This window comes from Thalassophryne amazonica, chromosome 1 (assembly GCF_902500255.1).
Source record: "Thalassophryne amazonica chromosome 1, fThaAma1.1, whole genome shotgun sequence".
NCBI classification, from domain to species: Eukaryota; Metazoa; Chordata; class Actinopteri; order Batrachoidiformes; family Batrachoididae; genus Thalassophryne; species Thalassophryne amazonica.
Genome location: NC_047103.1, coordinates 72,307,734 through 72,326,074, shown reverse-complemented (window position 1 = coordinate 72,326,074; position 18,341 = coordinate 72,307,734). Strand labels below are relative to the sequence as shown.

Sequence of the window (18,341 nt, the reverse complement as noted above, 5' to 3'; positions counted from 1 at the left end):
TAACAATTTGCTATTTCTACTGCAGTATATTACAAACGTCTACTGAGCAGTGTCATGGCATTCCTTTTTTCCTCACTTTGTCTCTCATAATTGAAGTGTACCTATGTTGAAAAATGAAGGCCTTGCTCATCTTTCTAAATAGCAGAACTTGCACAATCAGGGGCTGACTAAATCCTTTTTTACCCCACTGTGTGTGTGTGTGTGTGTGTGTGTGTGTGTGTGTGTGTGTGTGTGTGTGTGTGTGTGTGTGTGTGTATATATATATATATATATATATATATATATATATATATACACACAAGGTCTGTTAGAAAAGTATCAGACCTTTTTATTTTTTGCAAAAACCATATGGATTTGAATCACGTGTGATTGCATCAGCCAAGCTTGAACCTTCGTGCGCATGCGTGAGTTTTTGTCACGCCTGTCGGTTGCGTCATTCGCCTGTGAGCAGGCTTTGTGTGAGCAGTGGTCCACCCCTCTCGTCGGATTTTTATTGCGAATAAAATGTCTGAACGATTTGGAGCTTTGCTGCATCAAATTTTTCCAGAAACTGTGAGAGACTTCCAGGTGGACACCATTCGGAAAATTCAGATGGCTTTCAGCGACAATTTTATGGGGATCACACAGATTAAGGTGTGCTCCAGCCGGTATAAAGACCGCGCACGGCACACTCCGAGCGGCGATCGACAGGCTGAAACCCCGCTCAAACAACCAGATCATTTCTAACGTGAAGGCTTTGTTGATCCGGGAGGTCGTCTGACTTTCACAAAAAGGCAGGAGACGTGGACATCAGCACTTTTTCGGCACATTCCACTGTTACAGGAGTTTTTTTTCATGGAAAGAGGAGCGGAGGAATGCGCCACCGTGCCGCTCATGGCGCAGCACAAAACCACCTCCGTGTTGGTCTCACAGGACGGCTTTCAGATGGCTTTCAGACGGCTTTCGGTGGCTTTTCAGTCATGTGACTATCCGAGAAATTGTGGATGACCTGGACATGCCAGAACATGTCCTGTGAGGCTTCATCACGGCGTTGCTTTGCGCCATGCGGCTCCACCGCGACGCGCGGAATTCCTCCGCTCATCTTTCCATGACAAAAACTCCTGTAACAGTGGAATGTGCTGTTCAATTCCAAACTGGACACTGTGTTGATCCGGGACGTTGTCTGACTAACACAGAAATTGCGGAAGACGTGGACATCAGCACTTTTTCGGCACATTGAGACAGACGTGCGTCGGGACATTTCCGCATGGCGCAAAGCAACGGCGCAATGGATGCCTGCAACACATTTCAAAAATGCTGGGACAGGGGCAACAAAAGACTGGGAAAGTTGATAAGTTCTCAGAGAACACCTGTTTGGAGCATTCCACAGGTGAACAGGTTAATTGGAAACAGGTGACTATCATGATTGGGTATAAAATCAGCATCCCTAAAAGGCTCATCCATTCACAAGCAAAGATGGGGCAAGGATTACTACTTTGTGAACAACTGCGTGAAAAAAAACAGTTTAAGTACAATGTTTCTCAACATTCAGTTGCAAGAAATTTAGGGATTCCATCATCTACAGTCTAATCAGAAGATTCAGAGGATCTGGAGAACTTTCTACACATAAGCGGCAAGGCTGAAATCCAACATTGAATGCCAATGACCTTCGATCCCTCAGGCGGCACTGCATTAAAAACCAACATCATTGTGTAAAGGATCTTACCGTGTGGGTTCAGGAACACTTCAGAAAACCACTGTCAGTTAACACAGTTCGTCGCTACATCTACAAGTGCAAGTTAAAACTCTACCATGCAAAGGGAAAGCCATACATCAACAACATCCACAAATGTCACCGCCTTCTCTGGGCCCAAGCTCATTTGAAATGGGCAGACGCCGTTTGGAAAAGTGTGCTGTGGTCTAATGAGTTCACATTTCAAATTGTTTTTGGAAGTCATGGATGTCATGTCCTCTGGACAAAAGAGGATAAAAGACCATCCAGATTATTACCAGCGCGAAGTTCAAAAGCCAACATCTGTGATGGTCTGTGTGTTAGTGCCCATGGCATGGGCAACTTACACATCTGTGATGGTATGGGGGTGTGTTAGTGCCCATGGCATGGGCAACTTACACATCTGTGATGGCACCGTCAATGCTGAAAGGTACATCCAGGTTTTGGAGCAACACATGCTGCCATCCAAGCATAAAACATACCACTGTCCCAGCTTTTTTGAAACATGTTGCAGGCATCCATTTCAAAATGAGCAAATATTTGCACAAAAACAATAAAGTTTATCAGTTTTAACATTAAATATATTGTCTTTGTGGTGTATTCAATTGAATATTGAAGAGGATTTGCAAATCATTGTATTCTGTTCTTATTTACATTTTACACAGTGTCCCACCTTCATTGGAATTGGGGTTGTATGTATATGTGTGTGTACAATGACAATAAAGGCTATATTATTATTTTTATTACTATTGTTATGCTAAGAGATCAGTGGTGAGGGTAATGGCATCTATAAACAGGCCAATAAAATGTAATGTATGCAAAGATAGAGGTAACATTGAAGATTTGTTCTTAAATCAGGTGACGTCTATAGTTTAGTGGTTCCCAACCTTGCTCCTCAGGGACTTACTAACCTGCCACTAACAGCCAATCAGGTTTTGGCAGAGCAGGGAGAGATTAAACTTGTTCAGGTTCCGGGGTCTCTCAGGACCAGAGTTGGGAACTGAAACAAAAGTGAACAGTGTCAGAATCTTAAAAAGCCACTTTGTCTTTACAGCACAATTTACTACAAATCATTTTTTGTTTGATGAGTGTTTTTTTTTTTTTTTTTTTTTTCTCCCTTCTTCTCCTGCTCAGATTCCTGAGGTGTACACACCATTATTGGAGCGCCTCCTTGTGGTGCAGATTGACAGTTTTCCTCAGTACAGTGAGAGAATGCAGACAGCTTGTTGCCGGTCTATTCTGAAGGTGCTGGTGGCCATGGCCTCTAAAGGACCTATTTTATGGAGTTTTATTAGCTCTGTGGGTAGGTCGACTATGCCTACTGTTTTTTGTTTTCTGTTTGAGACAGAGGGGGATTGACCAAAAAGTTCAGGTGTGTCTAGTTTGTTTGTTTTGACAGATTGTGAATGTTTAAGATTGCCAGATGTCACAAATATTTCTGTGCTTGAATCTTGCAAGAGTAGGTATGTAGTACTGTTAAAGTAATTTTGGATGAGGCCATAATTTTACATGTACTTTCAGACCCAGTTTTCACCACCAATGTGTGTGTTGTTAAGTCATCTGATATTAAGAGAGCGCTCTATCACCACAGCCTGAAAATGATCTCAGCCAAAAGGGAAGCCATTCTTCCAAAACTGAAAGAACTAACTTTAAAGAACTAACTAAATCAAACAAACAAAAAAAGCTTGGACTTTGTCCTGGTGATCACTTGTCTAGCTTTTTTTGATGTAGATATGAGAATACTTGCTTCTGCCTTGATTGTCAGTCTGTAGTAATGTTGATGGAGTGCTCTCTTAAAGTTGGCTGATTTTGCATTTCGATCTGATGCCTGCTTCATCAGCTTAGTTCAATTGAGATTATTTATCCAGCACTAACAAACCTTACCCACCCCATGAGCGAGCACATTGGCAGCAGTTGCACAGTGAATGTATCGTTGCTTGGTACAATGAAACTTTTTCGACATTACTCCTGAGAATGAACCTGAGTTGTGATGATCCAAAATAGTGCTTCAGAAGCTTTGGCTTCACTCTTTAGATTCTCCGCCCCTGCAAGAAGACACTGGTTTGCAAGGTAGAGTCCTAAATACAGCCCAGTGAAGCCAGATTTATACCAATTAGTTATTCAGAAACTTTTTAAAGTTATTCCATCAATTTCTGGAGTTTAAAGAGACAGTCATCTTAGTATATGTTTGACCAAATGAAGGTGTGTCATTTTAAATTAAAACTGAAATAAATCCATCTTCTTATGATAACTTTTAAATAACTTTATATGTAATGGGGTGGGGTGGGGGGTAGGGCTGTCACGATTAGGAATTTCTGGAGACGATTAATTGTCAGACAAATAATTGCGATTGACGAATATATTGTCTATTTTTTTTCTTTTTTTTCCCCTTCATTATATTCTACTATTGTAGTATAATTACACAACTCTGGAAGAACGTTTGGCTTCTGTGAGTGGAGATACTGGGAATGGTGCAACATTTTTATTTTTATCTTCATTTTACATACAGTCCCAACTTTTTCTGATTTGTGGTTGTTTCTGTTGCATTTCTGAAATTGTTTCTCCTCATCAGTCACGTTTTGTGCTTAAACACTACATTAAGCTCAAGATTGAACAAATAAATACCTTTGGAAAGTAACAGCTGTTAAAGTTCAGAGTTCTCACCTGCTTTTTGTGATCTGTGCGTCTGAACATCACCACAGCTTCTTCATGTCAGGGTTTTTTTTTTTTTGTGGCTTAGTTCATTCATATATTCTCATTTTTAAATATGTTTTTAAAGATATTTGACCGTTTATTTCATCTCATGATCTCATAAATTCAGCATACGACGCGCACATGGTGTGAGCAGGACGGTAACAGCAGAATCACACCTTTAGAGAAAGTTCAGAGAGAAGTAAGCTTCACGTTTTGTTTTTTAACATGTTCACTCGGGTTAAAATCCTCTCTCTGCTCCGTGCTCGCTGCGCACTGATGGTTCTCAGACTGTAACGTGTCGTGCTTCCATTCAGGAATCTCCCTCACCCACCCCCTCCCTCGCAGTCTGCAGCCTGTTGACTCCGTGTGCGCGCGCGCACACACACACACACACACACACACACACAGACACACACACCGACAGCTCCGCATTTTAGACGGCTTTTGAAGAAGACGGCCACTGTTTTAATCGGCCGTCTTGTCCAAACGGCAGGACGAATCGCTCCTCAGCCTCCATGTTATTGTCCCGCCTTAAGACGAGAGCGAGGCTGCAGCACAATGACGTCAGATTCTGTGTCATTCTAACTGACTAAAATAAGAGAAAGGTGTGTGTGAGAGACAGATTGACCAAGATATTTGGACATAAAAATTGAAGGTGTTTCATTGTTTTTAATTATTTAGTTATTGTACCGGTATGTGTTTTCTAAAATTATGTACCATTGCTTTCCTTTTAGTGCATCAAGGCTTAATTCGGGTCTGTTGCAAACCCATCAGCATTTCTGAGGTGAGGGGCATTTTTATATATAGACAAAACTAAAGTCATTTCAAATGGCAACTTTCTGGCTTTAAGAAACACTGTAAGAAATCAGGAAAAAAATTGTGGCAGTCAGTAACGGTTACTTTTTTAGACCAAGCAGAGGGAAAAAAAATATGGAATCACTCAATTCTGAGGAAAAAATTATGGAATCATGAAAAACAAAAGAACGCTCCAACACATCACTAGTATTTTGTTGCACCACCTCTGGCTTTTATAACAGCTTGCAGTCTCTGAGGCATGGACTTAATGAGTGACAAACAGTACTCTTCATCAATCTGGCTCCAACTTTCTCTGATTGCTGTTGCCAGATCAGCTTTGCAGGTTGGAGCCTTGTCATGGACCATTTTCTTCAACTTCCATCAAAGATTTTCAATTGGATTAAGATCCGGACTATTTGCAGTCCATGACATTGACCCTATGTGTCTTTTTGCAAGGAATGTTTTCACAGTTTTTGCTCTATGGCAAGATGCATTATCATCTTGAAAAATGATTTCATCATCCCCAAACATCCTTTCAATTGATGGGATAAGAAAAGTGTCCAAAATATCAACGTAAACTTGTGCATTTATTGATTATGTAATGACAGCCATCTCCCCAGTGCCTTTACCTGACATGCAGCCCCCCATATCATCAATGACTGTGGAAATTTACATGTTCTTTTCAGGCAGTCATCTTTAGAAATCTCATTGGAACGGCACCAAACAAAAGTTCCTGCATCATCACCTTGCCCAATGCAGATTCGAGATTCATCACTGAATATGACTTTCATCCAGTCATCCACAGTCCACGATTGCTTTTCCTTAGCCCATTGTAACCTTGTTTTTTTCTGTTTAGGTGTTGATGGCTTTCGTTTAGCTTTTCTGTATGTAAATCCCATTTCCTTTAGGCGGTTTCTTACAGTTCAGTCACAGACGTTGACTCCAGTTTCCTCCCATTCGTTCCTCATTTCTTTTGTTGTGCATTTTCGATTTTTGAGACATATTGCTTTAAGTTTTCTGTCTTGACACTTTGATGTCTTCCTTGGTCTACCAGTATGTTTGCCTTTAACAACCTTCCAATGTTGTTTGTATTTGGTCCAGAGTTTAGACACAGCTGACTGTGAACAACCAACATCTTTTGCAACATTGCATGATGATTTACCCTCTTTTAAGAGTTTGATAATGCTCTCCTTTGTTTCAGTTGACATCTCTCGTGTTGGAGCCATGATTCATGTCAGTCCACTTGGTGCAACAGCTCTCCAAGGTGTGATCACTCCTTTTTAGATTCAGACTAACGAGCAGATCTGATTTGACGCAGGTTTTAGTTTTGGGGATGAAAATTTACAGGGTGATTCCATAATTTATTCCTCAGAATTGAGTGAGTCCATATTTTTTTCCCCTCTGCTTGGTCTAAAAAAGTAACCGTTACTGACTGCCACAATTTTTTTTCTTGATTTCTTATAGTGTTTCTTAAAGCCAGAAAGTTGCCATTTGAAATGACTTTAGTTTTGTGTCATGTCTGTGATCTGCTTTTTTTTCTACAAAATTAAACAACTGAATGAACATCCTCCGAGGCCGGTGATTCCATAATTTTTGCCAGGGGTTGTGTGTGTGTGTGTATATATATATATATATATATATATATGTATGTATATATATGAGAGAGAGAGAGAGACTTATTTTGGTAGAATAATGAGTACTCATCCTCTTTGGCTTGCTCTCTTCAGCGCAAAGACAGTGGAAATGATGAAGGTCCGGCTAACTCATCTGAAATTCGTGTTGGAAAGTGGAGAGTCCCATCCAGTCAGAACTACCTCCCTCTGTACAAAGGCCTTCTAGACTGTGAGCAGTTAAAGGTGGGCTGCCGTTGTTAAGTAGGGTACCTCTAGAGGACAGTGTAGTCACATTAGTGGCAGAGCCATAAGTAGAGGGTCACTTTGGTACCTCTCTTTCATTCAACTTGAGCTGTGACTCGTTACAGACTACAATCAGATATATTTTAAATCTGATTTGAACTTGCAGTCTGACCAAACCTCAGATGCACAGTCAGTGGAGTAGCATATAATTGACTGACTGATAATTTTCATAATTTGTTATCCTTATTTGTTCAACAAAATGATGGACAAGCTTACACACACAAAGAAAAAACGTTTATTTATTAAGCACGGAATGAAGTGAATCTTCACAGGTTATATCACTGCTTGAAGTTGCACCTCCTGCAGTTGCAGGGTTTTTCATCCTGTAGGCTTGGCATGTCGAATCGGCTGTGTTGTCACATTCAAAACGATTGTGTTGTGAACCACACCATGAAAATTCAGTAAGGTATATCTTCTATTATACATTCCAAATCTAAGGTGGAACTCTACTAGTGTATAAAGGTACTCCTAAAAATAAAAAATAAAAAAAAGGAGGGGGGGGGGGGGGAAGAGGAAGAAAGAAGAGACAGAGCCACTTACTAGGTGCCTGGTCTAGAGAACCAGAGCGACATATACAAGAAATATCATAATGACATGACAGAGAAAGGAACAAACGTCTTGCAAAACATGAAAGAAAATTGTGACGTTATTGTTACTGACATGTTAGCCAAAGAGCTGAACAGTTCTGTTGGAGGTCAATAAAACTGGTACAGAACCATCTTTTCAGAATTAATTTGCATCACGGTTCAGTGCTGACACAGCAAAGATGAGCAAAAGTGGGTCTAATATCCCCCATAATAAAGAGCAGGATGCATTCTGTTACTTGTTACTCACATTTGTCCTCCTTTTTAGGATTCAGGCTTTTTAGATGGTGCTTTTGAAGGTCAGAACTCTGCTCTTGTGTCTTTGAGTCGTCTCCTTTATGATGAGATGGTGAAATCAATTCTCCAAATAGTAGAAAAATTGGACTTGTCTGTGGAGAAAGTCACACCAGCAGAGGAGGTAAGATCTTACTCAAAGAGGTGACAAGTGGCTTGGTTAAGAAATGTATGATAGGCCCATAAATTTTAGAAATGTTAAATTTATATTTAAATATTTTCAGAACTAGTTTGTGTCTGGGGTGTACAGCAACCAATTTCATAAATTGATTTTGGTTGTGAACACAACAGGGCAGTAATGGTACATGACAGTTAATTCATATTTACAACATAGGTAATCCCTGGATAGACACAGTATTGTTAAAGGACTGACTTATCTTAATATGCATAAATGTTTTCCACAGTATTGTATTTTGGCCACAAAAATGTGTGATGACATACAGGGATATACTAATTATAAGTTGTGTTGGTAAGACATTAGGAAATTCAAGTGCTTTCTGAAATGCAAACGGGTCCAAAAGAAACTGGACAAGTGGCCAAACTCTTTTGTAGCTGTTTCATTTACAGACCAGCAGGTAAGATGGCCAGGGTGTTATCTTGAAAATCTAAAGTGCACAGTCTAAATCGTACAGTGAAAGTGCATTTGCAACAGTGCAAGTGCATCAGCTTCACTTAATTTAAACTGTGTGTAATCTGAGTGCAAAGTAAGGCACAGCACACAAAGGGGTTCTATTTAGTCACATAATTGTTCATGGGCATGTTTTTGGCGTAACACAACTGTCTAGAGCTGAAGTAACGTGAATTTCTCCACTGTGAGATTAGTAAAGTCTTACCTATATGTCATTGTATTTTAGACTGAATTTGAACCTGGTGCATTGCTATTTATGTGGTGGTCTCAGTGGATGACAAAAATGTGAGGTTTTCTGGCAGCTATCTTATGTATGGCCATTGTGTGCATAGGTAGTGCATTTGTGAGAGCAGCAGCTCCCTTAGGTGAAGCAGTTGAGTACCTCGTTCCTACGAGACCACCTCTGATCATCCTATCTCCTCCACATACCATCAAGTTATAGACAAGACAATGTGTCGACATCAGGCTGGAACTGGAGACATATCCAGTGAAAGCCTGCCAGAACATCACCGTAAAAGAATTGCGATGCCTGCTGATGACTCTGAGTTCCAAATTGCAGTTTGGAACTCTGACCAGAAAGAATGACCAGCCAAGTGTTTAAAATGACAACTTAATTTAGGATTAAATTAAATCTTTAGGGCCCTGTCCCACTGGGGAGATGATTAATTGTGCATGAATTGAGTATACAAATTGCGGGCGTTCGTTGTCGTCCGCAACAAAAATGGCCAAAAATGACAAATGTCCCAGTATGAATTACGGATATATTAATAATATATAGCGAATATATGATGAACAATCACAGTTATATAACGCATGTAGTGAGGAAACTGATCCGACACATTGAGATTACCACGGCAGTATTACGGGTGTATTACGAATGCATCGCGCACGTGTTGCGCCTGCACGGCATCTGCATTACGGTCATAAAATAAGCGCACTCGCTCCTTTCGGCATCACTATTCACACCAACAATACAGCCTCTGGAGCATTTGCTGGACTTGGACAAGTTGATCACAGAGTCAGTGTTTATTTTGTCATGCGAGGGTTAACTGTTTATGAGTTTGGGGAGCGGGAGGGGGGAAGCCGCTCGGGGTGTGACACGGTGTTTTCTTATTTTTTTTATTTATTTTTTTTTGAGTGTCACAGTTGTGGCTAAACAGCAACTCTTCCTTTTGTTGGTGTTAAATAAAAGTCCTGGATTGCAGCAGCTGCGTCTTTGTGGATCTACACAGCCGGACTGGCACTGACTGGCAGGTATGTCACTTTCTGCCACATATAGTACTTTGGGTTTACGTGACGTGTTTGTTATGCATTCACAGATTGTCCGCAAATCAGCTGCAAAGCAGATGTAATAAAAACGCTTTATTTGTGGCCAATCTGTATGCATTCCCTACAACATATTTTAGTTTGTGATGTGGACATGATGGGCATGATATATATCTGTTTTACACACTGTCCCGGTCTGCTGCCAAGCCGCAAATCCCCGTCAGTTGCGGATATCAGCGGTTAACGACAGATATACAGCGCATAGAGTATGTATTGAGTATATATGGAGTATGTAAGGCAGATATTATCTGCATCCAGATTTTTGAACAGCTCAAAAATTCTGGCTGCAGACGTGTGCCTCTGCGGATGATCACAGGCGTGTTCGAATGACGGCCGACTCATACAGGCATGTTACATGGATATTGCGGATGTTTGGTGAATATGGGCCAATTTTGTGCGCAATCCATATGCAAATCCTCCTAAACCCCAGTGGGACAGGGCCCTTAGGTATTAAAATGCTTTAATTTAACCATTTGATTTGTGTTGTAATTCCGACATGGACCACTGTCATATTAAAGATAGTTGATACTTATATGGAGTTAACTCTACATTGGACTTGTCTCTGTGATCTTGATAGCCTTTAATGAATATGATTTGTCATGGATTGTCCTTGTTTATTGCTGAAGGATTTCAATGCAGGAGTGTTTGAATAATGCATAGTGTTTGCTTCAGTGTAAACATACTTTATTTGGTCCTCAACAACCTTCTCATTGGTCAAGTGTAATCCATGGGCCTTTTTTGTCTGTCAGGACCCAGATGACATGGCCAGTGTACTGCCCTCTTCAGACCCCACAGCTCACCTTTTACCCAATAAGGCTAAAGACTTTGATGCCTTTGTGAACCTGGTTGAGTTCTGCAGGTAATGGAATCTGTTACTGAAACCTTTCATACTTATCAGTTGTAAACTGAATTTAATTAGTTAAGTAAATCATTGTTGGGCTAAATAATTTCTTTTCTTCCTCTACAGTGAGTTGTTGCTGAATAATCACGTGGACTACTTTCAGAATTGGATGTACCCCCTTAGCCATGAACTCATCATCCACTCCATAAGAAATCCACTCGTCAGTGGCTTTTACAAACTGCTCTCTGTTGCCATGAAAATTGCTAAGAGGATCAAATACTATCAGGTAACTTTTCCACCAGTGCAGGTCTCGGCAAGTTTAAAGATAAAAAGAAGTGTGTTTTTTTCAAATTGACATCCTGAGTTATACATATTAAATGGTTATTGTTGGTAATGGTTAACATATTAGATGAATATTTCAGTATTTTGCCCTGCGACAGACTGTCGTCCTGTTGAGGGTGTACCCCGCCTCACGCCCAATGACTGCTGGGATAGGCTCCAGCCCACCCATGACCCTTAAATAGAGTAAGAGGGCATGGAAAATGCATGAATGGATTTCAGTATTTCATAAAAAAATACAACATACGCCAACTCACTCTAGTGAGTCACAGAAAAAGAATTTTGTAGCAAAGTCGCGATGCTGTACAGCATAATAGAAAATAATAACTCAGACTTGAAGATAATAATAATAATAATTTATTAATTTATATAGCGCCAAATCACGACAAAGTCGCACCAAGGCGCTTCACATAATTCACAACAACACAAATTAATCTAAATTCAAAATTAAAAGCAAGAAAAGCACAGTTAAAAGATAAAAGATGTAAATGTAAATCAAAAAACTGTATTTCAACAGGGAATTGACCTTAAAAGCTCATCATTCCCCCACACTGATGCAGCAAGAAGTGCTTGTTTTGCACTCTTCTCAAAGTTTGGGAAAGAGGTGAGTTCTCTGAAAAATATTTCCTGGTCATATTTATATAATGATGCAATATTTATATGTTAGATAATCTGAGTAACATGTTTGTTTCCACCAGGTCTGCGTGAGAATGAAGCAGTATAAAGACGAGCTGCTGGCTTCCTGCTTGACATTTGTTCTTTCACTGCACCACAGCATTGTAGCTTTGGACATTAAGGCCTACTGCCCTGCTCTCGAGGTGGCATTGTGTGATTTTGTTTTTGATCTACACAGTTATAAAGTACAGCTGTGCAGTACTTTGTTTAAGATTAGTTTTGTGTGACGCATATGCTTGTTTGTGTTGACAACTAGGCGGCGTTAAAGTTGGGCCTGAGCCATGTTCCTTTGGCTAACACAGCCCTGGATGCCCTGGAGGACTGGTCCTCTCACATACCTTTGGAGACTTTGCAGCCCTGTTATAAGAACGCACTTCCTCTTCTAGATGGATACTTGAAAACCACTTCCACAAATGGTGCGCACAGCATCAGCAGGGGTGATACATATTTGTTTGATGATGATAGCTTGAAAACGATTGAGGCTCTGTATCAAAATCGGAAGAAAATGGGCCTTCATTGTCATTGTACATGGATGAATACACTCAACAAAGTTTGTCATCTGCATTTAACCCATCCTAATTACAGTTAGGCGCAATCCAACCACTAGGAGCAGTGGGCAGCCACAGTCTGGCACCCAGGGACCAACTCCAGATGTAGAGACGCTGTCTTGGTCAGGGGCAGAGAAAGGAGCAGAGCCTAAATCAATCAATCAATTCAATCAATTTTATTTGTATAGCGCCAAATCACAATAAACAGTTGCCCCAAGGCGCTTTATATTGTAAGGCAAGGCCAAACAATAATTACGTAAAAACCCCAATGGTCAAAACGACCCCCTGTGAGCAAGCACTTGGCAACAGTGGGAAGGAAAAACTCCCTTTTAACAGGAAGAAACCTCCAGCAGAACCAGGCTCAGGGAGGGGCAGTCTTCTGCTGGGACTGGTTGGGGCTGAGGGAGAGAACCAGGAAAAAGACATGCTGTGGAGGGGAGCAGAGATCAATCACTAATGATTAAATGCAGAGTGGTGCATACAGAGCAAAAAGAGAAAGAAACACTCAGTACATCATGGGAACCCCCCAGCAGTCTAAGTCTATAGCAGCATAACTAAGGGATGGTTCAGGGTCACCTGATCCAGCCCTAACTATAAGCTTTAGCAAAAAGGAAAGTTTTAAGCCTAATCTTAAAAGTAGAGAGGGTGTCTGTCTCCCTGATCTGAATTGGGAGCTGGTTCCAGAGGAGAGGAGCCTGAAAGCTGAAGGCTTTGCCTCCCATTCTACTCTTACAAACCCTAGGAACTACAAGTAAGCCTGCAGTCTGAGAGCGAAGCGCTCTATTGGGGTGATATGGTACTATGAGGTCCCTAAGATAAGATGGGACCTGATTATTCAAATCCTTATAAGTAAGAAGAAGAATTTTAAATTCTATTCTAGAATTAACAGGAAGCCAATGAAGAGAGGCCAATATGGGTGAGATATGCTCTCTCCTTCTAGTCCCCGTTAGTACTCTAGCTGCAGCATTTTGAATTAACTGAAGGCTTTTCAGGGAACTTTTAGGACAACCTGATAATAATGAATTACAATAGTCCAGCCTAGAGGAAATAAATGCATGAATTAGGGTAATGCCATCCAGAGTAAGGATCTGGTTAGACACCATGTTTCTAAGATTTGTTGGGCCAAGTACAATAACTTCAGTTTTATCTGAGTTTAAAAGCAGGAAATTAGAGGTCATCCATGTCTTTATGTCTGTAAGACAATCCTGCAGTTTAGCTAATTGGTGTGTGTCCTCTGGCTTCATGGATAGATAAAGCTGGGTATCATCTGCGTAACAATGCAAATTTAAGCAATGCCGTCTAATAATACTGCCTAAGGGAAGCATGTATAAAGTGAATAAAATTGGTCCTAGCACAGAACCTTGTGGAACTCCATAAGCAAAACAATAAGCATGTTGTTGATAGTGGGAGGAACCCAGAGATCTGAGCATTCTGGGTTCCTCCCACTATTAACAACATGCTTATTTAATGCAAACTCTACACAGAAAGGACAAGGTGTGAAGCGATCCCAGGACCTTTTTGCTGTGAGGCAAAAGTGGCAACCGAGGCAACTAATTAATTAAGCCACCGTGCCACACAAAATCAGATATAGTCTATTTACCTCGTATAAATACAGTAACATAGTTCATTGAAGTTCAGCACAACAAAACAGAAAATAGCAATACATGATTGAAAATTTTTATTTATTTATTTTTACAAAGTGCAGCTGCTCTTACACCAACATTATTTTTAAAGAATGTGGTATTGATTTTAAATCTTACAATTTTCCTGGCTTTTTTGTATGTAATGTTGAATGCCCAATTAATTAAACAGTCAGATTCCCCTGGCCCGTACCGGTGCTAAGTCAGCTGCTAGGCGCCAGCCGATAATGTTTTTATTAAAGTCAGATTCCCCTGGTCCGCACCGGTTCTAAGTCAGCTGCTAGGCGCCAGCCGATAATGTTTTAATTAAACAGTCGGATTTCCCGGGTCCGCACCGGTTCTAAGTCAGCTGCTAGGCGCCAGCCGATAATGTTTTAATTAAACAGTCGGATTTCCCTGGTCCGCGCCGGTTCTAAGTCAGCTGCTAGGCGCCAGCCTATAATGTTTTAATTAAACAGTCGGATTCCCCTGGTCCACACCGGTTCTAAGTCAGCTGCTGCTATTGCTGTTAATAGTAGGTTATGCCCTTTCAAATCTTTTTTTTTTTTTTTTTGAAGGGGCTCAAGTTATACCAGAACTTAGAAAATATTACAGTATGAATTTTTTGATGGGAGTAAAGTGTTTTTATCCTCTACACCCAGAAGATGGTTGAAGAGAGAAAAAGGCATTATTGAACATAAGCCGGTTTCGCATTGCCGATTTCTGGCCCCAATTTGCATCCTGATTCCAAAAATGAGGAAATCTGACCTACTTATTGTCATGGCAGTCAAGATGTGTGTTTCATACTATTGTATACCAATGATAGATGTTAATGCTGTCTGCAGCCTGTGACACAAGTGCTTGTGGGCATGTACACAAATACTTCACACAGCCTATGCGCTGACTGCTGTGGTAGTACTACCACACTTTTCCATAAAGCTAAAATGTTGTCAACTCAAAACGGTCTTCTTTTGAAGAGGGCAATATGGTTTAGTTGGGCTTTATGTTGCAAAGGAAAATCAAAAGGAGGCTTCAAAGCCTGCTTGACCCACATGCTCACCGTCATCTACTTTTGTCACATAGCTATCTTTAGGGATAAAACTGCTCCGTTACTAGACACTCAATACCCCTTTACAACAGCATCATGTCAGCCTCTCAATGCAGTCCGTGAGCAGGCGGAGGTTGCAGTTTGACTGAATTGCCCACTTTGCCCACGAAGCGTTTCATGCTGCAAGCTTTTCATCTGCTTTCTGCAGCGCAGCTCAGTTGAGAATAGTTGTCGTCTCTCAAAGTGCGGTGACGGCAGCTTTACTAAGACGTTTTTACACTTTTTATTTCTTTAAAACTCTGTGCCGCTCCATGTGTGTCCTTGCTAAAAACATCTGATCCGCACGCATTAACAAATGTTAATGCTTGTTTTTTTCCACCCAAATGCGCCAAAAAGCTTTGTGAGGATGACATGACATAAGAAAAATGCTGAAAAATGTAAAAAAAAAAAAAAATATCCCCTACCTGTCAGTCTGGTGGTGCTTTTTCCATAAAAACATGTCAATTCTTTCTGCTCAGACAGCCATCCAGGGTCAAATTTAGATGGAAAGGTGGCCGGGCATGCTTCCCCCTCCACACCCTGAGATTAAAGGTCCACTTTTGAAGATAATTTTTCATACTACTACTACTATAATAATAATTTTAACAATTAAAATGTTGAGAAAAAAATTTAAATGCTAGAAAAATGTTAGAAAGAATTTAATAGTTACATTTATAAAAAATGTAGATTATAAATGGTAAGTTTTACTGTTAGAATGCTGTCAAAATTGACATATGAGGTCAAGAAAGATGTCTTTGTATTTGTTTATTGAAGTCAAGAAAGGGTGACTACAGTGAGGGGAAAATAAGTATTTGAACACCCTGCGATTTTGCAAGTTCTCCCACTTAGAAATCATGGAGGTGTCTGAAATTTTCATCTTAGGTGCATGTCCACTGTGAGAGACATAATCTAAAAAAAAAAAATCCGGAAATCACAATGTATGATTTTTTTTTTTGTTTGTTTTATAATTTATTTGTATGTTACTGCTGCAAATAAGTATTTCAACACCTGTGAAAATCAAAGTTAATATTTGGTACAGTAGCCTTTGTTTGCAGTTACAGGGTTCAAACATTTCCTGTAGTTTTTCACCAGATTTTCACACACTGCAGCAGGGATTTTGGTCCACTCCTCCATAAAGATCTTCTCTAGATCTTTCAGGTTTGGAGTTTCAGCTCCCTCCAAAGATTTTCTATTGAGTTCAGGTCTGGAGACTGGCCAGGCCACTCCAGGACCTTGAAATGCTTCTAACAGAGCCTCTCCTTAGTTGCCCTGGCTGTGTGTTTGGGGTCATTGTCATGCTGGAAGACCCAGTCATGACCCATCTTCAATGCACTTACTGAGGGAAGGAGGTTGTTTGCCAAGATTTCGCAATACATGACCCCATCAATCCTCCCTTCAATATGGTGCACTCGCCCTGTCCCCTTTGCACAAGAGCACCCCCAGAGTATAATGTTTCCACCCCCATGCTTCACGGTTGGGATGGTTTTCTTGGGGTTGTTCTCATCCTCTAAACATGGTAAGTGGAGTTGATTCCAAAAAGCTCTATTCTGGTCTCATCATGACCTTCTCCCATGCCTCCTCTGGATCATCCAGATGGTCACTGGTGAACTTCAAACGGGCCTGGACATGTGCTGGCTTGAGCAGGGGGACCTTGCTGCCCTGCAGGATTTTAAACCATGACAGCATCATGTGTTAATAATGTAATCTTTGTGACTGTGGTCCCAGCTCTCTTCAGGTCATAGTTCTGAGCTTTCTCAGAATCATCCTTACCCCACAAAGTGAGATCTTGCATGGAATCCCAGACCAAGGGAGACTGACAGTCATCTTGTGTTTTTTCCACTTTCTAATAATCATAACAGTTGTTGTCTTCTACCAAGCTGCTTGCCTGTTGTCCTGTAGTCCATCCCAGCTTTGTGCAGGTCTACAGTTTTGTCCCTGGTGTCCTTAGACTGCTCTTTGGTCTTGGCTAAGGTGGACAGGTTGGAGTGTGATTGAGTGTGTGAACAGGTGTCTTTTATACAGGTAACAAGTTCAAACAGGTGCAGTTGATACAGGTAAAGAGTGCAGAATAAGAGGGCTTCTTAAAGAAAAATTAACAGGTCTGTGTGAAGCAGAATTCTTGCTGGTTGGTAGGGGGTCAAATACATGTTTGCAGCAGTAACATACAAATAAATTATTAAAAAATCATACATTATTGTGATTTCCGGATTTTTTTTTTTTTTGATTATGTCTCTCACAGTGGACATGCACTTAAGATGAAAATTTCAGACCCCTCCATGATTTCTAAGTGGGGAAAAAACTCTAATGGTATTATTAAGTATTCGTGTTGGTACTCTGTATTGACGAGTACCCAAATGTAAGTACTTGTGCTCTGTTTTGCCAGAAAAATCAGCAGAGTTGTGTTTCTCACGGAGCTGCTGTGTGTCTCATGGATCCACACTATATGTCTTGCAGAGCTTTGGTAATGTCATCCCTGCACAGCCACTGCACACGGCTGTGCATGGCTGCTGCTCGTTCCGGTCAACAAAATAATTTGCTGCTCGCTCCACAACAGAAAACAATCTTCATTTTATGTTAATCCATATTTACACAGAAATTATTGATTTCAAGACACACTAACGAAACAAAAACCAAAGCCATCTATAATGCATATTACCACTTATCTACACAAATGACATCTGATGTGTTGTTGATTATGATTTGTCCTGACATCACATATTTTTTTTTAAACATCTTTAAAAGTTTACTGATGGCTTACATTCACTCATTCATTTTCTATACCTACTTATCCCACTTAAGGGTTGCAGGGGAGCTGGAGTCTATCCCAGTGGTCATTAGGTGAGAGGCGGCGTACACCCTGGACAGGACACCAGTCTGTGTCCTGTTGCTGGCCCAACATGCACGCACTTAACCTCAAACCTCCTGTCCACGTGTCCTGTTAGGTTGAAGTTAGATCAATTGCAACACGGCAAACAGGATAATCATCAACCCTGCCACAATGCATCTGCATGCATACATGGTCTTCCTGGAGTGTGTCACCCACCATCTGGAGTGTCTGGATAATCATGAACAAAATTTTGGATGGTTCAAAGTTTCAATGCCAATAGAATAGAATAACAGCACATTTCAAACATGCGCCCATGTACATTTTCAATTGTGGCAAGCGATTCTGTACATGCCTGAAATTGCAGGGGAAAACTGTTTGATGTAGCAATAGTAAGCAAAGGATTTTTCTTCTAACAGTTTCACTTTGATATCATGATTGTTATTGAAATGATCGTGTT

The 18,341-nt window shown here is 40.6% G+C and overlaps 1 protein-coding gene across 1 annotated transcript in view; it reads left to right on the top strand.

The window, feature by feature from the left end:
* Positions 1-18,341, top strand: part of LOC117507453 (DNA-dependent protein kinase catalytic subunit-like) — a 223,154-nt gene that overhangs the window by 62,640 nt on the left and 142,173 nt on the right. Inside the window, exons 13-21 of the mRNA XM_034167361.1 lie at positions 2,846-3,014; positions 5,140-5,189; positions 6,928-7,056; positions 7,969-8,118; positions 10,698-10,807; positions 10,916-11,075; positions 11,646-11,732; positions 11,827-11,946; positions 12,060-12,219. Of these exons, the coding sequence (XP_034023252.1) occupies positions 2,846-3,014; positions 5,140-5,189; positions 6,928-7,056; positions 7,969-8,118; positions 10,698-10,807; positions 10,916-11,075; positions 11,646-11,732; positions 11,827-11,946; positions 12,060-12,219 (1,135 nt within the window). The remainder of the gene's footprint in view (positions 1-2,845; positions 3,015-5,139; positions 5,190-6,927; positions 7,057-7,968; positions 8,119-10,697; positions 10,808-10,915; positions 11,076-11,645; positions 11,733-11,826; positions 11,947-12,059; positions 12,220-18,341) is intronic.